General features: G+C 42.2%; 1 protein-coding gene across 2 annotated transcripts in view; it reads right to left on the reverse strand.

The window, feature by feature from the left end:
• Positions 1 to 27,729, reverse strand: part of LOC122539873 (venom phosphodiesterase 1-like) — a 118,217-nt gene that overhangs the window by 66,665 nt on the left and 23,823 nt on the right. For both annotated transcript variants that reach the window (XM_087980188.1, XM_087980184.1), the window contains exons 6-8: positions 25,122 to 25,219; positions 14,304 to 14,383; positions 4,634 to 4,753 (exon numbers count right to left, since the gene is read on the reverse strand). In XM_087980188.1, coding sequence (XP_087836314.1) covers positions 4,634 to 4,753; positions 14,304 to 14,383; positions 25,122 to 25,219 — 298 coding nt within the window. The remainder of the gene's footprint in view (positions 1 to 4,633; positions 4,754 to 14,303; positions 14,384 to 25,121; positions 25,220 to 27,729) is intronic.

Raw genomic sequence — 27,729 nt, forward strand, 5'->3', positions numbered from 1 at the left:
GGCACAGGTTCCTGTGCTAGACAGCTGGAAAATGAATGTCCTCCTCTCCATTACACTATCCACCAACACCACGAGCACCCACCCCACGAAGCCGGGTCCAGACCTTTCCTTTCTCTAGGCTTTGTGTTGAATGTTGAGGCTTCAGCTTCATTGTCTGAAGGATAAAACCTGGTTTGCAGCATGTGAACTGGTGTGTTGTTGGGCTTTAAATGAGGTACCAAAGGACTGAAAGTTGAGAAGATCCTCAGTAGCAGTGAGCACTTTCATTTCTTTCAACTGCCCAATTCCCTAGGAAAGGCATTCAGGAGTCCAGTTGCATAATTATTGAAGTGAAGAGTGAACAATTACATGAGAAAAAATCCTCCCAGTCATGGCGGACCAGACACCATGAATTTTCCTCGACAAAACACTGATTAAAATGGACAATTTCCACACAACAGAATGGCAAAAGCATAAAGCAGTTGTTTTGATTTTGATTTGATTTGATTTATTACTGCCACGTGTACAGGGGAGCAATGAAATATGTTGTCTTTTATGCTTTGCAGGTAGATTGTACTATACAAGTGCATCAGGGTAACAGAACACAGTGCAGAATACAGTTTACAGTGGCTGAGAAGGTGCAGAGAGAGATCTACATTATTATTTAAGAGTTCCATTCAAAAGTCTGGTAACAGTGGGGAAGAAGCTCTTCTTGAATCTGTTCCTAAGTGTAGTCGAACTTTTATATCTTCTGCCTGACAAAAGATAGGGGGGAAGGGTGTATCACTAGGATGGAGGGGTTTTTGATTATGTTGGTTACTTTCCCAAGGCAGCAGGAAGACTCCCTTGTCAGATCCACACCCCCCACCGACCCAACCTCCACTCCCGGCACCTTCCCTTGCAACCGCAGGAGGTGCAACACTTGCGCCCACACCTCCCCCCTCACTTCTCTCCAAGGCCCCAAAGGAAAATTCCATATCCGCCACAGATTCACCTGCACCTCCACCCACATCATCTACTGCATCCGCTGCAGCCGGTGTGGCCTCCTCTATATTGGGGAGACAGGCCGCCTACTTGCGGAGCGATTCAGAGAGCACCTCTGGGCCACCCGGACGAACCAACCCAACCAACCTGTAGCACAGCATTTCAACTCCCCCTCCCACTCCACCGAGGATATGCAGGTCATTGGACTCATCCACCGCCAAACCACAACAACCCGACGGTCGGAGGAGGAGCGTCTTATCTTCCGACTGGGAACCCTCCAACCGCAGGGGATGAACTTGGACTTCACCAGTTTCTTCATCCCCCCTCCCCCCACCTTGTCTCAGCCGGATCCCTCCAGCCCGGCACCGCCTTCCTGACCTGCAGTCTTCTTCTTGACCTCTCCGCCTCCATCCTACTCCGACCTATCAGCCTCACCTTGACCTCTTTCCACCTATCAAATTTCCAACGCCCCTCCTCCAAGTCCCTCCTCCCTACCTTTTATCTTCTCCTGCTGAACACTCTCTGCTCATTCCTGAAGAAGGGCCTGTGCCCGAAACGTCGAATCTCCTGTTCCCTGGATGCTGCCTGACCTGCTGTGCTGTTCCAGCAATAAAGTTTCAACGGAAGTATAGGTGAGTCAATGGATGGAAGGCTGGTTTACATGAGCTGGGTTCACAACTCTCTGTAGTTTCTTGCAGTCTTGAGAACAGCAGTTGCCATTCCAAGCTGTGCAGCATCCATTTAAAATGCTTTCTATGGTGTATCTATAAAAATTTACAAGAGTCATTACGGACATGCTGAATTTCCTTAACCTCATGAAGAAGTAGAGGCATTGCTGTGCTTTCTTGATCATCGTGTCAATGTGGGTGGACCAGGACAGATTACTAGCAGTCATCACTCCTGGGAACTTGACGTTCTTGACCATCTCCACCTCATTGATGGGATGTGTCCTCCACTTCACTTCCTGAAGTCAATAACCAGTTCCTTCATTGTGCATGGAGAGACTTTTGTTGAAATAACTCCACAGCGGCTAGTATCCTGTCACCAAGTCATTCTTTATTTAAACGTGGAAAGCACTTGATACTGATCCAATCTCATCAGAGTGAACAGGATGTTTGGCAATCCTGTTTATATCTGTCAGCAGGACTCGCTGATTGGACTGGATTAATAGCCCCAATCAGGGAACTCATATTTTATGAAGTCCACTTAGCTGACCTCATTACACTTACTACAGTTATAGAGTCATAGAGATGTACAGCACAGAAACAGACCCTTCAGTCCAACTCGTCCATTCTGACCAAATATCTTAAATTGATCTATTTCCATTTGCCAGCACTTGGCCTGTATCTGGGTAAATCCTTCCTATTCATGTACTCATCCAGATGCCTTTTAAATGCTGTAATTGTATCAGTTTCCACCACTTCTTCTGGCAGCTCATTCCATAGATGTACCGCTCTTTATGTAAAAACGTTGCCCCATAGGTCCCTTTTATATCTTTCCCTCTCACCTTAAACCTGTGCCACCTAGTTCTGGATTCTCCCAACCAAGGGAAATGACCTTGTTTATTTACCCTATTGATGTCCCTCATGATTTTATAAACCTCTAACACCATGTCACTAAGCTCTTTATCTCCTGTACAGTTGAACCAAAGCTGGTGGGCAAAAGGATTAATATCAACAGTTAAAAATGAGAGGGAAGAAAACCTGACTGTAAGCAAGTGAGGGACCAATCACATATGTGATTCCATGTTTGATGGCAGCTGAATTGAAAGTTGTGCTACGCATGCTTATTGTACGCTGGATTAATCTATGCACCATCTCTACATGCCTGCATTGAAGTATGCTTTCCTGGAGACAGGTTTGACATTGCAGTGGAGTTGCACTATCTCAGGCCATGCTAGCCCTCTGGTCTATTTAGCAGCTGGCATTATCAGACCAACAATTCTGATATAGTTCTTTGCTGATCCAGATTCTACAAAAACAGTTAGCACATTGATGCAGGATGTTGTTCTTCAGTTAGAGTTAAGTGATTTCTCATCTTGTGACATAATTTGCAATGACTGATAAAGTTCAATGTCACAGCATGTGAAAATGATTTTAAAGAGCCTTCTAAAGGCACTTATTGCACAGTTCATCAGGATGTCTGCTCAGATTCTTCTACATCCTTCAGTGCTGGCTGATTCTGCTGGGATTGGTAGTTTTGTGAATTTTGTGTTTCATCAAAGTAAGCAATCATACATACTTTGGTAAATTATTTACCAAAGCACTATTCTAGTAAACCTATGATAAATTTTCTAAATTAGCAACCCTCTCATATGAGTCTGTCTGCTAAGTTCTGCTAATTCTGAAATCCTCTCAGTTTACAAGGAACTTGAAGATTTCTCTATTTTGAGTGACCTTTACAATAATAAAAATTATCACACTCATATTGCAAAAACATAAGTAGCTTTTAAGTAAACTGTCATGTGAACTGCAAGATGATATGTGAAATATAATTCAAATTGTGAATGCCTGCAAAAGGTAAAGCTGACAACAAACATTTCTTCTATAAGATGTAATCAAAGAAATGTCCCCTCAAGATGTTACTTAATGTTATCATGAATTAATTTACTAATAATTGTTATGCCGACTTATTTGTCACTCTATTCCTGTAAACATTGGACTTTCTGTTTAATAATGGAGCAATCAGATTGCATACTAAAATGCAGTTTAATTGATTCTAAAACGTTAACTGCTTTTTTGGTCAGTAGGGTTCCTCAAGCTTAGCACAGGCTGCAAAGGTAGCACCCAGACATAGCAGCAGGAACAGAAAGACTAAAGTACCCTGAAATCACTTTGGGCGCACAAGAGTCAATGTTATGTGGAACCAAGCACTGATTATAAATACAGCACTTCGTAATATATTTAGTGTGGTCTCTTTCTGTCTGTTAATGATTCTGATTGGCTCTGTTTCTCATAATTAACCTTGAAGGTGCTGATCACAGTAGGTGATTACATATGCATCTTCTGGAGATGTACCTGGACCACTGAGGAACCTAACCCCTAATGTACTCTGGAATGGACATGATTCTGAGAAACGTGATCTTCGATTAGGTGTGTATGTTTGAAGTCTCAATCAGCATTGTACAGTGTCTCTACATCTCAGAAATAGTTGAATGCTGTTGCTCACTAATGTTTTTAAACTAACCATACATTCCAGCCTACCTCCATACCAATGCTCCAGCCGAGGAACTGAGTAAGAGGTAATCGAAACAAAGCATAACAATGGGCAACGCCTGAAAGATTCTTAGAACATCACACCAAAATTTCAACCCAACATTGGGAATTTGAACTTTAGCTGCTTGGATAATTAAGTTCCACGTCCTGACATTCTAAATGCTCTGGGCAGATTAGAAGACGCCTCCTCTCCCTTTATTTCACTGTACAGTCCTTAAAGGTCGCCTTGTGACTGTGCATGCAGGCATCTTAAAAGGATTGCTGTTAGAGCATTTGTCCCCTGGGTGGCACATTCCCCAAAGCTGCATAGCCACACCCCCACTTTGTTTAGGATTACTCATTCGGACAGAACATTTCCATACCATTCCTCATAATTATATTCCTAAATATGCAGAACTGCTGAGATGTGTGCTAAATTCTAATTAAACAAAACAATTATTATATAGTATACTCACTGGCTGTCCACCCCACCATACTGGATTGTTTTTCTCATCACCAGACAGAGAGAAAGACATCTTTAATTTAACATCATACATGTTGTTGTCAACAATGCCATGTGTTTCCGAATACAGTCCCTAAAAATAAAAAAAAAGACATTTACTTCAGATTAACTGAATTCATCACTTCCTATTAGAATTACTATCATATTCTGACAGCTCTGAGTAATTATACAAAATACAAGCTGCATAATAAATATTGTGCTCCCAGTACTTTTTAGGAGTCTTCCTGATTGTGACACTGGTCTGGAGAACCCTGCAAATGCAACTTACATAAATTTACAGACCTGATTGCTAATAACTTGTCAGTTTTCAGAACAGTCTGCGAAAAAAGGAGGTAGTAGCTGTGACAATTCCAGTGGGGGAAGGGCATATTATTATTGCTGTTGTAGCCAAAACATTTATATGACTGGTCCAGTTCAGTTTCGGATCAATGGTAATCTCCAGAATGTTTATAGTAGGGAATTCAGTGATAATCAAGAAAGAATCCACTGTATCCATGGAACGGCAAGTGGAGGTGACTAGATTCTGTCTATGGAAAAGGTCACTGGTAGATGTTTCTGGAATGTGAATATTACATGCTACTTGTCATATCAAGTCTGAATGTAGTCCAGGCCTCACTGCATATGGACACGGATTGTTTCAGTATATGAAGAGTTGTGAATGGTACTGAAGATTGTGCAATTATCTCCACTTTTCATTTTCTGATAGAGGGAATGTCCATAAGACCATAAGACATAATAAGCCATCAGCCCATTGAGTCCGATCCACTTTTCAATGAGACCATAATGAATTAAAATCCTCAATTCAACTTTCCTGCCTTTTCTCTATTACCCTGGATCCTCTTACTGATTAAAAATCTATCTCAGCCTTGAATATAATTAATATCCTAGTCTCTACAGCCCTCTTTGGTAAACCACAGTCACTACCCTCTGAGAGAAGAAAGTCCTTCTTGTTTCTATATTGAATAGGCAACCTCTTATACTGCGATTATTCCCTCTAGTCCTAATTTTTCCCACAAGGGCAAACAACCTTGCTGCCTTATCAAGCCCCCTTACAATTCTCAATGTTTCAATAAGGTCTCCTCTTGTTGTTCTGAACTCCAGTTAGTAGTGGCCCAACCTCTCCTCTCCTCTCCTCATAAAACAGTTCCTGCATATTCATGATCAACCTAGTGAATGTTCCTTGGACTGCCTCCATTGCCAGTATATCTTTCTTAGATAAGGGACACAAAACTGTTCAGAGTATTCTAGCTCACTAGTGCCTTGTATATTTTTAACAAGTCCTCCCTATTTTTATATTCTATTCCTTTTAAATAAAAGTCATTGATGAAGTACTTGAAATTGGTTGACCCTAGAACATTACACTGAGGAACTCCTGCAAAGATGACCTGGGAAGAAATGATTAACCTCCTGGGTAATCCAAGATGGAGGACGGGAAAATTTCTGGCTGTAAGAGCTGCTCCTTTTTTTGAGGTATTTTAGGTGTTTGAGGTGATTTCCTCAAATTCCAGGAGCAGCAATTACGTTTTATATGCTGTTGCATTGTTTTGGAACTTTGGAAAAAAAAAGTCAAAACAACAGCAGTTTAAAAGGGAGAAGAGCAGACAATGGAAGCACATGGTGAGAACAGTGCAGGAGAGAGAGAGAGAGAGAAAAAAAAAGCCTGCACAGTTACCGCCTTTGCTGTTTGAATTCGTGTATCGCTGGACATCGGGGTGCATCTGGGAAAATTAACAAACAGTGAAATTCACAACTAATCTTGGAGGGACTGTTGGGTGAAGTTCACAGCACAGAATCAGATAAGTTAATTGTTGTTTTAAGTCTATCCAAGAGAAAGGCTGCAGTAGTGGATACAGTGGATTCTTTCTTGATGATATGTTTTTGGAGATAAGTCTCTTGATTAAACTTAAAATATAAGCCATAGCTATTAATTTAACCTGGGGCAGTGTTTGTAGAGGAATAAGACAGTGTTATTTTCTGGGTCTGTAGATTGTGAAGGAGCAAAAATGGCCTTTGCAGTGATATGTACTTCTTGTCAGATGTGGGAGTTTAAAGAGAGTTTAAGAGTTACTGTGGATTATATCTGCCATAAATGCTGTTGGATGCGAATCTTATCAGATCGAGTGGATCGGTTGGAGAGACAGTTAGAAACAATGAGGAATTTGCAACAGCAACAGTATGTGATGGGTGGCAGTTAAAGGAAGGGGGGGGGGGAAGTCTCAGATAGTCACATAGATGGGTTAACTCCAGGAAGGGTAAGAGAGGTAGGCAGCTACAGCAGGAGTCTTTTTTGGATATACCCATTTCAAACAGGTATGATGTTTTGGAAAATGTAGGGGGTGATGGATTCTCAGGGGAACGTAGCACAAACAGCCAAGTTTCTGGTAGTGAGACTGGTTCTAATGCAGCGAGGGGTTCGTTGGCTTCCAAGAGATAAATTGTGTTAGGGGATTCTGTAGTCAGAGGTACAGACGGACGTTTCTGTGGCCAGCAGAGAAAAAGCAGGATGGTGTGTTGTTTCCCTGGTGCCAGGATCAAGGATGTCTCAGAGAGGTGCAGAATGTTCTCACGGGAGAAAGGGGCCAGAAGGAGGTCATTGTCCACATTGGAAGGGAAAAGTTTGAGACTCTGAAGGGAGATTACAGAGAGTTAGGTAGAAATTTAAAAAGGAGGTCCTAAAGGGTAGTAATATCTGGATTACTCACAGTGCTACGAGCTAGTGAGGGCAGGAATAGGAGGATAGAGCAGATGAATGCATGGCTGAGGAGCTGGTGTATGGGAGAAGGATTCACATTTTTGGATCATTGGAATCTCTTTTGGGGTAGAAGTGACCTGTACAAGAATGGATTGCACCTAAATTGGAAGGGGACTAATATACTGGCAGGGAAATTTGCTAGAACTGCTCGGGAGGATTTAAACTAGTAAGGTGGAGGGGAGGTAGTGAGGAAAGAGATTAATCTGAGACGGGTACAGCTGAGAACAGAAGTGAGTCAAACAGTCAGGGCAGGCAGGGACAAGGTAGGACTAATAAATTAAACTGCACTTATTTCAATGCAAGGGGCCTAACAGGGAAGGCAGATGAACTCAGGGCATGGTTAGGAACATGGGACTGGGATATCATAGCAATTACGGAAACATGGATCAGGGATGGGCAGGACTGGCAGCTTAATGTTCCAGCATACAAATGCTACAGGAAGGATAGAAAGGGAGGCAAGAGAGGAGGGGGTTGGCATTCTTGATAAGGGATGGCATTACAGTTGTGCTAAGGGAGGATATTCCCAGAAATACATCCAGGGAAGTTATTTGGGTGGAACTGAGAAATAAGAAAGGGATGATCACCTTATTGGGATTGTATTATAGACCCCCCAATAGTCAGAGGGAAATTGAGAAACAAACTTGTAAAGAGATCTCAGCTATCTGTAAGAATAATACGGTGGTTATGGTAGGGGATTTTAACTTTCCAAACATCGGCTGGGACTGCCATAGTGTTAAAGGTTTAGATGGAGAGGAATTTCTTAAGTGTGTACAAGACAATTTTCTGATTCAGTATGTGGATGTACCTAATAGAGAAGGTGCAAAACTTGACCTACTCTTGAGAAATAAGGCAGGGCAGGTGACTGAGGTGTCAGTGGGGGCCAGCGACCATAATTCTATTTGTTTTAAAATAGTGATCGAAAAGGATAGACCAGATCTAAAAGTTGAAGTTCTAAATTGGAGAAAGGCCAATTTTGACGATATTCGGCAAAAACTTTCAAAAGCTGATTGGAGGCAGATGTTCGCAGGTAAAGGGACGGCTGGAAAATGGGAAGCCTTCAGAAATGAGATAACAAGGATCCAGAGAAAGTATATTCCTATCAGGGTGAAAGGGAAGGCTGGTAGGTATAGGGAATGCTGGATGACTAAAGAAATTGAGGGTTTGGTTAAGAAAAAGAAGGAAGCATATGTCAGGTATAGACAGGATAGATCGAGCGTATCCTCAGAAGAGTATAAAGAAAGTAGGAGTATACTTAAGAGGGAAATCAGGACCAGATGGGCCAATGGGCTGAGAGTGGCAGATGGAGTTTGATTTAGATAAATGCGAGGTGCTGCATTTTGGGAAAGCAAATCTTAGCAGGACTTATACACTTAATGGTAAGGTCCAAGGGAGTGTTGCTGAACAAAGAGACCTTGGAGTGCAGGTTCATAGCTCCTTGAAAGTGGAGTCACAGGTAGATAAGATAGTGAAGAAGGCGTTTGGTATGCTTTCCTTTATTGGTCAGAGCATTGAGTACAGGCATTGGGAGATCATGTTGCAGTTGTACAGGACTTTAGTTAGGCCACTGTTGGAATATTGCGTGCAATTCTGGTCTACTTCCTATCGGAAAGATGTTGTGGAACTTGAAAGGGTTCAGAAAAGATATTGCCAGGGTTGGAGGATCTGAGCTACAGGGAGAGGCTGAACAGGCTGGGTCTGTTTTCGCTGGAGCGTCGGAGGCTGAGGGGTGACCTTATAGAGGTTTACAAAATTATGAGGGGCATGGATAGGATAAATAGACAAAGTCTTTTCTCTGGGGTTGGGGAGTCCAGAACTAGAGGGCCTAGGTTTAGGGTGAGAGGGGAAAGATATAAAAGAGACCTAAGGGGCAACGTTTTCATGCAGAGGGTGGTATGTGTATGGAATGAGCTGCCAGAGGATGTGGTGGAGGCTGGTACAATTGCAACAGTTAAGAGGCATTTGGATGGGTATATGAATAGAAAGGGTTTAGAGGGATATGGGCAGGGTGCTGGCAGGTGGGACTAGATTGGGTTGGGATATCTGGTTGGCATGGATGGGTTGGACCGAAGGGTCTGTTTCCATGTTGTACATCTCTATGACTCTAATCATAACCATTTTCCTTGGTATTAAGTATGATTCCAATCCTCATGTGGAAGGAGCCACAAAGTTTATATTTGTAAAATTGATCTTGAAGAGTACTTCCCTACTTCAGAAATATTCTTAAATCTGAGGATGTTTGTGCTGAATGTAATGGAAAATAACCAACTAATTCATATGTTGCAGTCAATGTTTTCAGTACAGGGCCATATTGGAAATCTGTCAGTATCTCTATTTCATGTATGCTATTTCTACAGTCCCTTCAAACAGCACACTTTCTTATAAATGCAGAACATAATATAGCTTATAAAAATACAGATCGGTCATTTTCTGCTTTCGGTACTATAAAGGTTGCTAAATCATTGTGAAAGTGTAGCAGCTCAAAGAGATGGGCTGTACAGTCCACCAAAGTGTTGTTGCACAATGAAAGATCTGTTTGTCAAGTTGTAAGTTTGCTTGCTGTGCTGGCAGGTTTGTTTCAGACGTTTCATCACCATGCTAGGTAACATCATCAGTGAACCTCGGGTGAAGCGCTGGTGTTCTATCCCACTTTCTATTTATGTGTCTTGGTCTCTTAAGGTTGGTGATATCATGTCTGGTTCTTTCCCTCAGAGGTTGGTAAATGGGGTTCAAATGAATGTGTTTATTGATGGAGTTCCAGTTTGAATGCCAGGCTTCTAGGAAATCCCATGCGCGTCTCTGTTTAGCCTATCCTAGGATGGATGTGTTGTCCCAGTCAAAGTGGTGTCCTTCCTTGTCTATATGTTCGGGTACTAGTGATAGTGGGTCATGTCTTTTCATGGCTAGTTAGTGTTCATCTATCCTAGTGACTAGTTTTCTTCTTGTCCATCCGATATTGTTTGTTACAGTCCTTGCAGGGTATTTTGTAAATAAAGTTTGTTTTGCTGGTTGCTGGTATAGGATCCTTTAGGTTCATCATGATGAACTAGCCACAAGGATACACAAACACCAACTAGCCACCAAAAGACGTGACCCACTATCACTAGTATCCTTACATACAGACAAAGAAGGACACCACTTCAACTAGGACAACATATTCAGAAACCAGAAATGATATCACCCACCGTAAGAAACCAAGACACATAAATAGAAAGCAGGACAGAACACCAGCACTTTAGCGGAGGTTCACTGATGAAGTTACCTAGCATAGTGATGAAATATCTGAAAACAAACTTGCCAGCTCAGCGAGCAAACTTACAACCCGAACCTCAACCTGAGCTACAAATGTTCTCAAAAAACTCAATCTGTTTGTCATTTTTATCATCCAAACAAATCAGATCCGCTGTGAATTCAGAGAAATTTTGGGGAGATCCCCAAGTGTGGAAATGTAAAAGTGTAGAAAAGATGAATCACGTGATAGAGAGTCGAGGAATAGGGAGAGAGAACAGTTAAATGCGTGGCTACAGGGATGGTGCAGGAGGGAGGGATTCCGGTATTTGGATAACTGGGGTTCTTTCTGGGGAAGGTGGGACCTCTATAAACAGGATGGTCTACACCTGAACCTGAGGGGCACCAGTATCCTTGGTGGGAGGTTTGCTAGTGCTCTTGGGGGGGGTTTAAACTAACTCTGCAGGGGCATGGGAACCCAGACTGTAGCTTTAGGGTGCAGGACCTGGAGTGTAGGGAGGTTAGGAACATGGCATCAATTTCAAAGGAGGGTGCCTGTAAACAGGAAAGTGGTTTGAAGTGTGTATACTTCAATGCAAGAAGTATACGAAATAAGGTAGGTGAACTTGCAGCATGGGTTGGTACCTGGGACTTCGATGTTGTGGCTATTACGGAGACATGGGTAGAACAGGGACAGGATTGGCTGTTGCAGGTTCCAGGGTTTAAATGTTTTAGTAGGGTCAGAGGTGGGGGTAAAAGAGGGGGAGGTGTGGCATTGCTTGTCAAAGATAGTATTACAGCTGTGGAAAGGACGATGGATGAAGACTCGCCATCTGAGGTAGTTTGGGCTGAGGTTAGGAATAGGAAAGGTGAGGTCACCCTGTTAGGAGTTTTTTACAGGCCTCCTAATAGTCCTAGAAACGTAGAAGAAAGGTTTGCGAGGATGATTCAAGAGAAGAGTGAAAGTAATAGGGTGGTTGTTATGGGGGACTTTAACTTTCCTGATATTAATTGGGAAAGCTATAGCTCAAGTTCGTTAGATGGGTCAGTGTTTGTCCAATGTGTGCAGGAGGGTTTCCTGACACAATATGTAGATAGGCCAACAAGAGGTGAGGCCATACTGGATTTGGTTCTAGGTAATGAACCAGGCCAGGTGTTAGAATTAGAGGTAGGTGAGCACTTTGGGGACAGTGACCACAATTCGGTGACCTTTACTCTAGTGATGGAGAGGGATAAGTGTGCACTACAGGGCAAGAGTTATAGATGGGGGCAGGGAAATTATGATACTGTGAGGCATGACTTAGGATGTGTGGCCTGGAAAAGTAAGCTTCAAGGCAAGGGTGTAATTGATATGTGGAGCTTGTTCAAGGAGCAACTATTGAGTGTCCTTGATAAGTATGTGCCCGTCAGGCAGGGAGGAAAGGGTCGTGTGAGGGAGCCGTGGTTTAATAAGGAATTGGAATCCCTTGTTAAATGGAAGAGGGCGGCCTATGTAAAGATGAGGCGTGAAGGTTCAATTGGGGCGATTGAGAGTTATAAGGTAGCCAGGAAGGACCTGAAGAGAGAGCTAAGAGCAGCAAGGAGGGGACATGAAAGGTCCTTAGTTGGTAGGATTAGGGAAAACCCTAAGGCTTTCTATAGGTATGTCAGGAATAAAAGAATGACTAGGGTAGGAATAGGTCCAGTCAAGGATAGTAGTGGGAAGTTGCGTGTGGAGGCTGAAGAGATTGGGGAGACACTGAATGAATACTTTTTGTCAGTATTCAATCAGGAACAGGACATTGTTGTCAATGTGAGTACTGAGTCACAATTAAATAGAATGGATGGCTTTGAGGTATGTAGAGAAGAGGTGTTGGAAATTCTGGAAAGGGTGAAAATAGATAAGTCCCCTGGGCCTGATGGCATTTATCCTAGGATTCTCTGGGAAGCATGGGAGGAGATTGCAGAGCCATTGGCCTTAATTTTTATGTCCTCGTTGTCTACAGAAGTAGTGCCAGAAGATTGGAGGCTAGCAAATGTGGTTCCCTTGTTCAAGAAGGGGAGTAGGGATAACCCTAGTAACTATAGGCCGGTGAGTCTCACTTCTATTGTGGGCAAAATCTTAGAGAGAATTGTAAGGGATAGGATTTATGAACATCTGGATAGGAATAATGTGATCAAGGATAGTCAGCATGGTTTTGTGAAGGGCAGGTCGTGCCTCACAAACCTTTTTGAATTCTTTGAGAAGGTGACTAAGGAGGTGGACGAGAGGAAAGCAGTAGATGTGGTGTATATGGATTTTAGTAAGGCGTTTGATAAGGTTCCCCATGGTAGACTACTGCAAAAAATACGGAGGTATGGCATTGAGGGTGAGTTGGAGGTTTGGATTAGGGGTTGGCTGGCTGGAAGAAGACAGAGGGTAGTAGTTGATGGCAAAGGTTCATCTTGGAGTGCCGTCACTAGCGGTGTTCCGCAAGGATCTGTTTTGGGACCATTGCTGTTTGTCATTTTTATAAATGACCTGGAGGAGGGGTTAGAAAGTTGGGTGAGCAAGTTTGCGGATGATACGAAAGTCGGAGGAGTTGTAGACAGTGAGGAAGGATGTGGCAGGTTACAGCGGGATATAGATAAGCTGCAGAACTGGGCAGAAAGGTGGCAAATGGAGTTCAATGTAGCTAAGTGTGAGGTGATTCACTTTGGTAAGAGTAATAAAAAAATGGGGTACTGGGCTAACGGTCGGATACTTGGTAGTGTGGATGAGCAGAGGGATCTTGGTGTCCATGTACACAAATCTTTGAAAGTTGCCACCCAGGTAAATAGTGCGGTGAAGAAGGCATATGGCGTACTGGCTTTTATTGGTAGAGGAATTGAGTTCCGGAGTACTGAGGTCATGTTGCAGTTGTATAAGACTCTGGTGCGGCCACATCTGGAGTATTGTGTGCAGTTTTGGTCGCCATACTATAGGAAGGATGTGGAGGCACTGGAACGGGTACAGAGGAGGTTTATCAGGATGTTGCCTGGTATGGTAGAAAGATCGTATGAGGAAAGGCTGAGGCACTTGGGGTTGTTTTCATTGGAGAAAAGAAGGTTTAGGGGTGACTTGATAGAGGTGTATAAGATGATTAGGGGTTTAGATAGGGTCGACAGTGAGAATCTTTTTCCTCGTATGGAGTCAGCTATTACAAGGGGGCATAGCTTTAAATTAAGGGGGGGTAGGTATAGGACAGATGTTAGGGGTAGGTTCTTTACTCAGCGAGTCGTGAGTTCATGGAATGCCCTGCCAGTAGCAGTGGTGGACTCTCCCTCTTTATGGGCATTTAAGCGGGCATTGGATAGGCATATGGAGGATAGTGGGCTAGTGTAGGTTAGGTGGGCTTGGATCGGCGCAACATCGAGGGCTGAAGGGCCTGTACTGCGCTGTATTCTTCTATGTTCTATGTTCTATATTAAGGAAACAGTTTTACTTCAGAGGGACATGTTTAAATGCAGCTGAGTGAGAGCTTTCACCTCATTAACTTCAAACCTTGATGACAGCCAGACAGTAGAATCCAAAGACTAACTGGTTTGTTACTTTGTCTTCATTATCATGTTTACATTTCCATTTCTGAAGCAACACATTCTATAAAACATTAACAGAAAGTCACTGAGGCTGAAAAACAAAACTTACCGTGACAATAGTGTAGTGATTTGGAAATGTTTTAGTGGGGTACATGGATCTCATGTACTGAGAATGTGTCCCACATGTCTCTGAAATAAAAACATCATGTTTATTTCTATTTCTAAAGAATAAAATAACATCTCCTTTCATTCAGCTGTAGTCTCACTATATAATTTCAGTTTATTTCACTTAACATGGTACAAAATCACGTGTTTGAGTTAGCACATAAACTCTATAGTCTAAGGTACATTTGTACTGTAATTAAAACATAACTGCATTTACCCTGCAAATGCAATTTACCAAAGCAAAGGAGTGGAGAATTCTTGAGATTAAAAAATTATTCAATGCTGACACTAAACTAAGACCGTAAATGCACTAAATGGACATAATGTTGAATCACTGAAATTTGTATTCAACAAATTGTATTTAGAACATGATTTCATTCTTAGGAAGTCAACCTCAACTATTTGTGAAATCCAGTTGAAAAATCCCTTAATGTTCCCTAAGCAGGGGAGACAGGCATTCAGGCAAATGATTCTTTGAAGAGTGGTGAAATTCTGGAATTTATTACTCAGTTTGTTACGATCAAATTAACCTTCAGCCCTAAGTGAAGATTAATTCTGAGGGAAAAATAAAGTCAACTCCATGTTTTCTGGCAAAAGTCTTTTTCAAATATTAAATAATAAGGTTGTGCAGATTGGGGCCTTTCATGTTCAATCTATTAAACCACCTGTCCAAAGTATTCAATGAAAATCAAGTAGGAGGCTTTTCGGTCTTGTGATGGAACCTGTGTGCTTTTCTGTATTTTTATATCAAATGTGTAAAAATCAGGCTGTCTCCATTCCAGGCATACAGTCGTCTCCAGGATCCTTAACACTCCAGGGCAGCATGGTGGCTCAGTGGTTGGCATTGCTGCCTCACAGCACCAAGAATCTGGGCCTCAGGTGACTCTCTGTGTGGATTTTGCACATTCTCCTCATACATGCGTGGATTTCTTCCCACAGTCCAAAGATGTACAGGTTAGGTGAATTGGCCGTGCAAAATTGCCCATAGTGTTTAGGGATGTGTTAGTTAGGGATAAATGTGGAGTAATAAGATAGGGAAATGGATTTGCATGGGATATTCTTCAGAGGGTTAGATTAGATTACATTACAATGTGGAAACAGGCCCTTCGGCTCAACAAGTCCACACCGACCCGCCGAAGCGCAACCCACCCATACCCCTATATTTACCCCTTACCTAACACTATGGGCAATTTAGCATGGCCAATTCACCTGACCTGCACATCTTTGGACTGTGGGAGGAAACCGGAGCACCTGGAGGAAACCCACGCAGACACGGGGAGAACGTGCAAACTCCACACAGTCAGTCGCCTGAGGCGGGAATTGAACCCGGGTCTCTGGCGCTGTGAGGCAACAGTGCTAACCACTGTGCCACCGTGCCGCCCACGGTTAATGTGGACTTGTTGGTCCGAAGGGCCTGTTTCCACGGTAGGGATTCTATGATTACGTGTTGCAAGAGAAACATGGATATGGAATTGGCTGAAAAATAGGAAACAAAGAATATTGGTGAATGGACACGCTTCAGCCTGAAGAAAGGTTTGTAGTGGAAACCCCAAGACTTAGTTTTAAAACCCTCGGTTTTCTGGATTTATATCAATGACTTAGTCCTTCTTGATCAGGATCCAATTTCAAAGTTTGTAGATAATACAAAATGTTGAAGCATTGTGAACTGTTAGGAGAACAGTACTGAACAAACAAGTTAGTGAATGGAGAGACAAGTGGGAGACAAGTTCAATGCGGGGAAATGTGAAGTGATTTATTTGTTAGGAGGAACATTGACAGACAATGCTAAAGAGGTATAGGAGTAGAGAGATCTGGTACTCATACGTTATTGAAGGTGGCAGAACAAGTTGAGAGTGTAGTTAATAATGCATATAGTATCCTAGGGAATAATAACTGGAGTCTTTAAAAATTTCACCTGCTGACTCCACAGTCTGTCCACCATCTACAAGACACAAGTCAGGAATGTGATGGAATATTCCCCACTTTCCTGGATGGGTGCAGCTCCAACAACACCCAAGAAGGTTGACACTATCAAGAAACAAAGCAGCCCACTTGATTTGCACCACATCCACAAAGATACATTTTTTCTACCACTAATGCATCGGGGTAGCAGTTTGTATCATCTACAAGATGCAGTACAGTCAGTCAGAAAAGATCCAAGACAGCATCTTTCAAACCCATGACCGTGATCAGTAGGGGGATCAAGGGTTATATGGAAAAGGCAGAAAAGTGAATGTGAGGAATGTCAGATCAGCTATTGTTTCAATCTTCGTTTCTCTATAAAAGACAGTCCTAACTCAATCCTATTGAAGGTTGGAGCAGACCCAAGGGGCTGAACAGCTACATCATGTTAATATTTTTGTGGTCCTATGGTCATCTAGAAGAACAAGTGCAGCAGATATATGGAAACACCACTCCTCGAAGCCACATACCCTCTAAACTTGGAAATAAATTCCTTCAGTGTCACTGGGTCAAAGTCCCAAAAACTGCTCACTGAAAGCATTGGGGGTCTACCTACAGTACATGGAGTAGTTCAAGGAGTCAGCTCACCACCTTCACAAAGGCAATTAGAGATAGGCAATAAATGCTGGCCCTGTCAGAGATGCTCACACTCCATGAATGAATAATAAGAGCACATCGTGACCCAAAGCAAGGAGCTCATGTTGAACCTTTAATAGTCACTAATTTTGCCTCAGCTAGATAATTGGATCCAGTTCTGGGAAGACTGTGATGACAGCAGAGGGAGTGAAGAGAAGATTCACAAGAATAGTTCCAGCAATGAAGAACTTGAGTAAAAGATAGATTAGAGAAGTTATGACAGTCCTTCATAAAGAAAAGAAAGCCAAAAATGATTTGGTATTGTTATTCAAAACCATGATGGATTTGGATTGGACTGTTCCCATTTGTGAAAGAATCCAGAACGTGAGGGCACAGATTTAATTAAAACTAATTTAAAAAAGCAAAAGAGATATAAAAAAATATTTTCATGAGTTAAGGTCTGGAATATTCTGCTGAAAGTGGTGAAGAGAGGTTCAAATAGATCACTAAAAATGGAATAATACAATTACAAAATGCACAGAGTTGCAAGGGGTAGAGGGGATATGGCACAAAGTAAGATTCTCTTTTAGAAAGTCGGTTCAGACATGGGCTAAATGGCCACCTTCTACACAGTAAACATGCTGTGGTTTTATAATCCATTTAAAACTGATTCTTGATTTCAGCAAAGCTTTTTCTTTAAATCTTCCACCAAAATTTTTCAATTGTTTGAATTTGTTGTGTGTTTTGAGCAGGAAGCCATGTAATAAAGGGAGGGTGCCTGGTTCACCAGCTTCCCATACATAACTGAGCTCACCCCCTTAGTAAAAAATCAGCAGCCCATCCCTAGTCTGTAAATATATAATGAAGGGTCGATTGAGCTTATTAAATACTTAATTAACTCCAATATTATATCGCCCTTGCTAAGATATGCTTGGCATAGGCAGGCAGGCAGGAGTGGAGTGAGGTTCTCAGTTGTTTTGTTAAAATGTCTTTAATGGCAGGAAAGAAGGGCGTGCTATCATTGCAGAGTGCTCTTTGTCCATTGGAGCCACTATTTGAGAAGACAGCACAGCTCCCCTTCCCTTCTACCGTCACAGTCTTTAAAACCCAAAGCCTCATATACCTCCCAGAGTTAACAAAAGGACCTCATTCCAAAGTCCCTGGGCTGACATGGAGTGAAGATTCTGTGTGACTTGGCTGCAATGTGCCCACTATGGAGTTCTGGCACTTCTACGAATGTTGCAGACCACCTGCCAATGAGGGCAGAAAACCCACTTGGAGCTTGCTTTGCCTCATGCAGATCTGGCAGGCTTGGCGGTGGTTGGTTGTTCCAGGCTGGTCAACTGGCTGCTTATTTTCTGCCTGGGGCAATGGGGGTCAGGAGTCGGGGGGAGGGTAGTGTATAATATTAATTATTTTCATAATATTCTGCCTCTTGTTCCAGTCAGTCATACTACCCTGTAAATACATAGAAAACAGGAACAGTAGTAGATCATTCAGCCCTTTGAACCTGATCTGCCATTGAATATGATCATGGCTAATGATTCAACTCCGTACCCTGTTCACATTTTCTTTCCATCCCTCTGGGCCTAAAAGCTATAGCTATCACCTTCTTGAAAATATTCAACGTTTTGACCTCAATAGCTTTCAATGGCAAAGAATTGCACAGATTCACCTCTCTGGGCGAAGAAATTTCTCCTTACCTCAGACTTAAACAGTCCACCTGGTATCCTTAAACTGTGACCCCTGATACTGGACTTCCCAGTCACTGGGAATATCCTTCCTCTGTTTATCCTGTTTTGTTAGAATTTTATAAGGTTTATTGTCTTAACTATCAGCAGGAGCATTCTTGCATAATGAAATTCTTGAATCCCACTCTCCCATGATAGTGCTATTTAATGATTTTTTTTTTCTTAAGCCATTTAGCCCATTGAATCCCTCTGATCAGTGATCCACCTATACCCACCTTATCCCTGTAATCCTGCATTTCCCTTGGCTAATCCACCTAGTCTGCACATCCTTGGACATTTAAGTCCTCCTACAATGAAGTAGGCGAATAAAATGCTGCCTGACCTGCTGCGCTTTTCCAGCAACACATTTTTCAGCTCTGATCTCCAGCATCTGCAGTCCTCACTTTCTCCTGAATGAACAAACGGGTCAGTATAATAAAGGTGGTTGCTTATCCTGACATACTGTTGTAAGCTTGAACAGCTCACATGCTCTCACCAACATGAGGTTCTAATATCCTTCTGGATTAAGAAAAGACTTTGTCATATCCTGAGCAAAGCACTTGTCTTTTAAAAAATGGTCATTAAGCTCTTCCAGGGTTAATTACATTGGTCCTAACTGATTCTGGTCTTCAACAGACCTTAAACTAACTCTCCATTCACACTTTTAAGAGGGTAATGATCAAAAATCTAAGGACAGCCCAGATTCTCCCAGAAATACATAGGTCTGACTTCACCATCAAGGTAGGGAGTTCAAGTTGGGAAATATCTCATCTCAAGAAAGAGTGCTCTGGAAGACATGATTTTCGGCCCAGGAGCACGTGTGGGATAGTCAGATACAGAATGGAGGGAGCCAAGGAGCCACTAGACACTGAAGCAGGCTGGTTAAAAGGCTTACCATGGTTATCAAAGTTGTTTTGATAATCAGGCTATCACCCCTCAAATATCCTCACCCCCAATCATTATCTATACTTTATCCATCTTAGCACACACCGGTTTATGCCCCCGAGCAACCACCAATAGCTTCTCATAATCTTAATGCCAACTCATGCCCCTCCATCAAACCCACTAACCCCTCATGTCATTTCTGCCAACTAATTCACACAGCTCCTTATGGACCCTGTGCCAACTTGATGACAAAACATAATCCACCATCCTTTGCCATTACATCCTCCATGGCTACTCACCCATATCCACATTTGGCAGGCCTCAGTGTTCAAGCGGATGTAAAATACAAGCATCTAATATAAAGAAGGTCTCAGTGTCAATCTTACCAGAATTTAGACCTTTTTTACACTGGCAGAATATTAGCAAAACAAGGACCTAATTTTAATTTTGATGAGTGAATAAATTTTGAGGGACTTAAAAATCAGGTTTTTGGTTTCATCACATACCAGAGTGCCCAGTGTTCCAAGCAGATTTTAAGGTCCTTCTATCTGCTTGGCTTCATGCACCCCTCAGGTCGCCTGGGAAGCACTTTCCCCTCCACAATGGTGGTCTGGTTGAAGAGGGAGATATTTTCATTTAAGGTTAAAAAGTTGGCAAGGGGGCACCTCTATCTTAAGACCATAAGACCATAAGACATAGGAGCGGAAGTAAGGTCATTTGGCCCATCGAGTCCTCTCCGCCATTCAATCATGGCTGATTGGCATTTCAATTCCACTTAACCGCATTCTCCCCGTAGCCGTTAATTCCTTGTGACATCAAGAATTTATCAATTTCTGCCTTGAAGACATTTAGCGTCCCAGCCTCCACTGCACTCTGTGGCAATGAATTCCACAGCCCACCACTCTCTGGCTGAAGAAATGTCTCCGCATTTCTGTTCTGAATTTACCCCCTCTAATTCTAAGGCTGTGTCCACGGGTCCTAGTCTCCTCGCCTAATGGAAACAATTTCCTAGCATCCACCCTCTCCAAGCCATGTATTATCTTGTAAGTTTCTATTAGATCGCCCCTTAATCTTCTAAACTCCAATGAATACAATCCCAGGATCCTCAGCCGTTCCTCATATGTTAGACCTACCATTCCAGGGATCATCCGTGTGAATCTCCGCTGGACATGCTCCAGTGCCAGTATGTCCTTCCTGAGGTGTGGGGACCAAAACTGGACACAGTACTTCAAATGGGGCCTAACCAGAGCTTTATAAAGTCTCAATAGCACAACAGTGCTTTTATATTCCAACCCTCTTGAGATAATTGACAACATTGCATTCGCTTTCTTAATCACGGACTCAACCTGCATGTTTACCTTTAGAGAATCCTCAACTAGCACTCCCAGATCCCTCTGTACTTTGGCTTTACGAATTTTCTCACCGTTTAGAAAGTAATCCATGCTTCTATTCTTTTTTCCAAAGTGCAAGACCTCGCATTTGCTCACATTGAATTCCATCAGCCATTTCCTGGACAACTCCTCCAAACTGTCTAGATCCTTCTGCAGCCTCCCCACTTCCTCAGAACTACCTGCCTGTCCACCTAACTTTGTATCATCGGCAAACTTTGCTAGAATGCCCCCAGTCCCTTCATCCAGATCATTAATATATAATGTGAACAGCTGCGGCCCAACACTGAACCCTGCAGGACACCACTTGTCACCGGCTGCCATTCCGAAAAAGAACCTTTTATCCCAACTCTCTGCCTTCTGTCAGACAGCCAATCCTCAATCCATACCAGTAGCTCACCTCGAACACCATGGGCCCTCACTTTGCTCAGCAGCCTCCCGTGTGGCATCTTATCAAAGGCCTTTTGGAAGTCTAGGTAGACCACATCCACTGGGTTTCCCCGGTCTAACCTACTTGTCACCTCTTCAAAGAACTCCAACAGGTTTGTCAGGCACGACCTCCCCTTACTAAATCCATGTTGACTTGTTCTAATCCGACCCTGCTCTTCCAAGAATTTAGAAACCTCATCCTTAATGATGGATTCTAGAATTTTACCAACAACCGAGGTTAGGCTAATTGGCCTATAATTTTCCATCTTTTGCCTTGATCCTTTCTTGAACAAGGGGGTTACAACAGCAATCTTCCAATCATCCGGGACTTTCCCTGACTCCAGTGACTTTTGAAAGATCTCAACCAACTCCTCCGCTATTTCCTCAGCCACCTCCCTCAGAACTCTAGGATGTAACCCATCAGGGCCAGGAGATTTATCAATTTTCAGACCTTTTAGCTTTTCTAGCACTTTCTCTTTTGTAATGGCAACCATACTCAACTCAGCCCCCTGACTCCCTTTAATTGTTGGGATATTACTCATGTCTTCCACTGTGAAGACTGACGCAAAGTACTTATTAATTTCTCCTGCTATTTCCTTATCTCCCATCACTAGGCTTCCAGCATCAGTTTGAAGTGGCCCAATGTCTACTCTTGCCTGTTGTTTGTTTCTTATGTATTGAAAGAAACTTTTACTATCATTTCTAATATTACTGGCTAGCCTACCTTCATATTTGATCCTCTCCTTCCTTATTTCTCTCTTTGTTATCCTCTGTTTGTTTTTGTAGCCTTCCCAATCTTCTGATTTCCCAGTGCTCTTGGCCACTTTATAGGCTCTCTCTTTTTCTTTGATAGATTTCCTGACTTCCTTTGTCAGCCATGGCTGTCTAATCCCTCCCCGGATAATCTTTCTCTTCTTGGGGATGAACCTCTGTACAGTGTCCTCAATTTTACCCACAAACTCCTGCCATTTTTGCTCTACCGTCTTCCCTGCTAGGCTCTGCTTCCAGTCTATTTTCGTCAGTTCCTTTCTCATGCCCTCATAATTACCTTTATTTAACTGTAACACCATTATATCTGATTTTGCCTTCTCTCTTTCAAACTGCAGACTGAACTCTACCATATTATGATCGCTGCTTCCTAAGTGTTCCCTTACTTTAAGATTTTTTATAAAGTCTGGTTCATTATATAGCACTAGGTCCAGAATAGCCTGCTCCCTTGTGGGCTCCATGACAAGCTGTTCCAAAAAGCCATCCTGTAAGCATTCCATGAATTCCCTTTCTTTGGATCCACTGGCAACATTATTTACCCAGTCTACCTGCATATTGAAGTCTCCCATGATCACTGTGACCTTGCCTTTTTGACATGCCTTCTCTATTTCCCGGTACATGTTGCGCCCCTGGTCCTGACCACTGTTAGGAGGTCTGTATCTAACTCCCACTATGGTTTTTTTGCCTTTGTGGTTCCTCAATTCCACCCACACAGACTCCACATCATCCGACGCTATGTCATTTAGCACCATAGATTTAATTTTGTTCTTAACTAACAAGGCAACCCCGCCCCCTCTGCCCACCTCCCTGTCTTTTCGATAAGTTGAAAACCCTTGGATGTTTAACTGCCAGTCCTGACCCCCCTGTAACCACATTTCTGTGATGCCTACCACATCATAATCATTCACGATGATCTGTGCCATTAGTTCATCTGCTTTGTTATGAATGCTACGAGCATTCAGGTAAAGTGCCTTAATGTTAACTTTCTCATCATTAGAGATATTGGAAGTCATAAGATGTCCTAAGTTATCCTTCCTTTTTGCTGCATTCCCAGTCTGTCTCAAGTTTAAATCTGCCTGCACATATGCTATCCTGCCGCTTATCTTTCCATTTAACTCCATACTCCCTGTCGCTTTCACTTTCCCTTCCCCCCAACTCAGAAGTTTAAAGTCCTACTGACCACCCTATTTATCCTCTTCGCTAGAACATTGGTACCTGATCGGTTCAGGTGGAGACTGTCCCAACGGTACAGATCCCCCCGGTTCCAAAACTGATGCCAATGCCCCATGAAGTGGAATCCCTCTTTCCCACACCAATCCCTTAGCCACGTGTTTACTTCCCTAATTTTCTTATCCCTATGCCAATTGGCACATGGCTCGGGCAGTAATCCGGAGATTATGACCCTTGAGAACCTGTACTTCAATTTCCTTCCTAGTGCTCGATAATCCCCAAACAGGTCCTCCACCCTAGCTTTGCCTATGTTGTTAGTCCCAACATGGACCACAACAACTGGATCCTCCCCCTCCCCCTCCCCCTCCCGCTCCAATATCTTAGGGTGTAGTTCTTGTTCCTATCCCCATCCCTGCAATCACCCTTCCCACTCTCTCTTTCTTGCTCTCTCTCTCTCCCATTCATCTGAAGAGGTGGGGTTCTGTTTCTCTACAGCCAGAGGACATCCCATTGACCTAACACTTTGAGACCCTGCCTGCCACAATGAATTGGACTGTAAACAGCCAATCAAATTGGCCAACTCAAAACAACTCACTGCTGAATGAGAATTTCACACATAGGGTACATTACAATGCATTACGGTGTGTTTTGAGGCAGGTTGGACATCTAATCAAATGGGAAGGTGAAGAGAGGGAGGCCCCATCACCTTCCTGCCTGCCCCCAACCCCCTCACCCCATCCATGAAGTATGTGGTGGACAAGCTCATGGATGACCTTCCCACTCAATGTCAATTCAGGCCCTTCAATGAGCTATTATTGTCTACTTCAGGGACTCAGGCCACTGCCACTGGGACTCACCCAGCAGCAAGAATGGGATAGTTGCCAGCAGCAAGCCTGTAAAGGAAAAGTCTGTTACGATTATTTGCAGGCTACTGGAATGATATCACTTTGTCAGACATTCAATAACTGATTGAGGGAGCTGGCATCTTGAAGGTGCCTGATAAGAACCCAACACCTTGTTCTTCCTTCACAGTCCCTCGCTGACCTGGATCTCCAGCAGGTACCATTACACCCATGGCAAAATCCCCATCGTCAACATTAAAGTCTAGCATAGTTTGTGTTTGAGATACCCTGACCTCAGCTCTCAAGTCCTGTGGCGACAATTCCACCCAGGGAACAAGATTAAGCTACATGAACAAAGATTTGGCCAAATAAACAATTTTCAGGAAGGTTTTATAAGTGGAATGGAAGGAAGTGAGGATCGAGGTTTTGGACTACGTGTATTTCATTCAGAATGGAACAGCGTAAATTACATGCACTTGAGGGACACCTGCTGGGAAGAACATGCACTCCTGAAAAGTAATTATCTGCTAACTGGTTCAAATCTCAATTCCACAAGTCCTCAAAAATTAATTGTTTTTGTTTTACAAACTTATCACATAAGTATTAGAGTTTCAATCCACATCTTTCTTTTACAATAGGATCTTTTTAATCAAAATGATGTTGCCAACATTTTAAAAAGTTGCATTTGAATTATTTATTTCCAACTTAGTGATAACACAGATTTGAAAATGCTAAACTGGGGAAAGGAACGGCTTAAAATCTTGCTGCATGTAACACTTCGTACATTTTTAAATGAAAACGTTAATCAATCTTCTGACTTATTACTTTGGTTAAAATAAGAGACAAGAAAGATTCCAATGAATAAACTAGTACTTTGAGTACTACAGCTGAACTAAGCACAAAATCAACCACAAAGTATGTTTATTTGAATAGTGATTTAATGATTTTGACTGTAAGCACACATTCCAAACTGTTGGATGCTTTTTGTTTGTTTGTATTTTCAGTTACTTACTGAGTTTGTCAATAACTGGCATCAAACCATACCAGGTCTTTAAATACTCGGCTCTGAAACCATCTAATGAAACCAATATCAAGGGTGGTTGAGAAAATCTGAAATTTAAAGACCAGATATTATTTTATTTCTGCATAATTTGTAACAGTGTAGTCAGGTATACATCAGACTTTTTCTCAAACTAAATTAAACAACAATACTAATATACTGATTAATCTGCTCAAGACTTAGCAAAAAGAGTGCAAAAGAAAAGACAATATTGTAGACAGATGTATTGACTCTCAAAATTACCAACAAAACTCCAAAGAATCACTGGCATCTGACACTTTACCCAACTGAGATCATTGTGAGTTCTTTAAAATTCTTCAAGATCTGTTTGGTTCCTCATTCAAAGGCACTCAATACCTGTTTTGGGGACCTGGCTTTGGGCATGGAATGGGGGAATCCCCATGAGTCACCCCTTCCTCTAGAATTGCCCTCATGCTTACTGTCTGGCATTCCCCACTGAGCTTTGAATGCGTATGATTCCCATAACAACTATCATCTCCCTCTGGTGCTTACCGTAAATTGCACTCAGTGGGTGAGATGTCTGCTCCTGGTGTCCTTGATCTTAGTAAAAGGCCCATCGCTGCCCAATTAATTGGCAGGCTTTACTGAAAAGAAGTGAAGTGGTTTGGTCAGTACCCGCACTGTCTCCATTAAACAATGCCTTTGGTCTCTGACAAGATAAAGTATGCATTTAGGAAAGGCCTGAAAGGGGTTTTTGCCCGAAACGTCGATTTTCCTGCTCCTCGGATGCTGCCTGACCTGCTGTACTTTTCCAGCACCACTCTAATCTACATATGCATTTAGGAAAAACAATTCCCAAGTCAGCAACGTTATAGGTCCTGGAGTATCTTCTAATAATTGACCTTTGTTCTTTCATGGGATGTTAGTGTTGCTTCAAGCAGCTTCTAAATAAAACACTTGGCTGATAGCTCTATAGTTCCCAACAACACCACTGGGAGCGGGGCCACATGGAAATTGGGAGGGGGGATTTGCAGTGTGCAGAGAGGTCAATGATCAGGAGTCCATACATGTGGTGCCCTTACTCCCCCATTCTCCTAACCCCAAGGTCTGAATGGGGTAACCTGTCAACCATCCCAACCCATCTTTTATTTCTATCCCTCAGGCTTCAAAAATGAGGCCAGGTGAGGAGAGCCCTTCATGATCTCAAATGAGACAAGAGTGCATGGGTCAAAGTCAAACAGGTCACCAGCAATGAGGTAAGCTGCAGCAAGCAACAAGCCCAAAGACTTACTGGTGGGGGGCTCATATATTTTCACCTCAGATATGATTTCATTTAATCTCATTTAAGAGCAAAGTTAATTACTTCAACTCTTTTGCAATAAAAGTTGGTAAGTCATTTGCCTGTCCAATTATTTAGTGTACGTGCATATTAACTTTCTGTGACTCATGTCCAAAGGTTATGCAATTCCCTCTATATAAAAACATTTTGCAATTATTAAAATTACTCAGTTTTTCCATTTTTCAGACAAAAATAAAACTTTCACACGTCACTGTGTTATACTCTATCTGATATTTTCTAGCACCATCACTTAAACTTTTAATGTCCCTTTATATTTTCCTCACCATTTACTTTAACCTAGCTACATATCATAAATAATTCTGTTAAGGATTAAATTCAGTGCTTTAATTATTGGCAGAAATAATAATTAATCAAGCCTGACATTAATCTTTATGACATGTCACTAGTTGTACCCTCATTATCACAAAATGATATATTTATCCCTACTCTGTTTTTTTGCTTATTAACTAATCATCAATTCATGCTTTTATATTATTCTGTACCATATAATACTAAAGCATGGGCCATAACCTTCCAGCCGTCATCTTATCAAATACCTTATGAAGTTTCAAATCCAATTACTTGGTACTATAATTCTTAATTGCCAAACTCCCTCTTCTTTTGAATAGTGGAGTAATGTTTGCTACTTTGCAATCCAGGACGCCCATTCTGGAATCAAGGGAATTCTGGAAGGTTACAACAAATGCAACGACTATTTTTCTAATATTAGGCTGAAGGCCATCATGTCCAGAGAATTTACTGACTGTTAGTCCAGTTAATTTCTCCAACACCTTTTCTTTACTGTAATTAATTATTTTAAGTTTCTCACTCTCATTTGTTGTCACAATTTCACATGCACTCTTTATTTTTTCTACTGTGAAGAGAGATTCAAAATAAGAGCTTAACATCTGTCCTATTTCCTTATTTGCCGTTAGTTGTTTCCCATCTCTGCCTCTAAGGGAGCTACATTTACTTTTGTTAATCTCTTTCTTTTCACAGTCTTGTTACTCCAATCTTGTTTTATATTCCTTGCTAATTTACTCACATTCTATTTACATAATCATTATTAAGTTCTTGGTCATGCCTTGCTAATTTTTCAAAACCTTACAAACCTCAGCCCTGCTTCCCCTTCCAGTAATATTGAAGGTCTCTTTTGTATAAATATGAACCTTTATGCTTTTAGAGTCATAGAGATGTACAGCATGGAAACAGACCCTTTGGTTCAACTCATCCATGCCGAACAGATATCCCAACCCAATC

The sequence above is a fragment of the Chiloscyllium plagiosum genome, unplaced genomic scaffold, assembly GCF_037043375.1.
Source record: "Chiloscyllium plagiosum isolate Xiang-an unplaced genomic scaffold, Cpla_swu_hap1 HiC_scaffold_3, whole genome shotgun sequence".
NCBI classification, from domain to species: Eukaryota; Metazoa; Chordata; class Chondrichthyes; order Orectolobiformes; family Hemiscylliidae; genus Chiloscyllium; species Chiloscyllium plagiosum.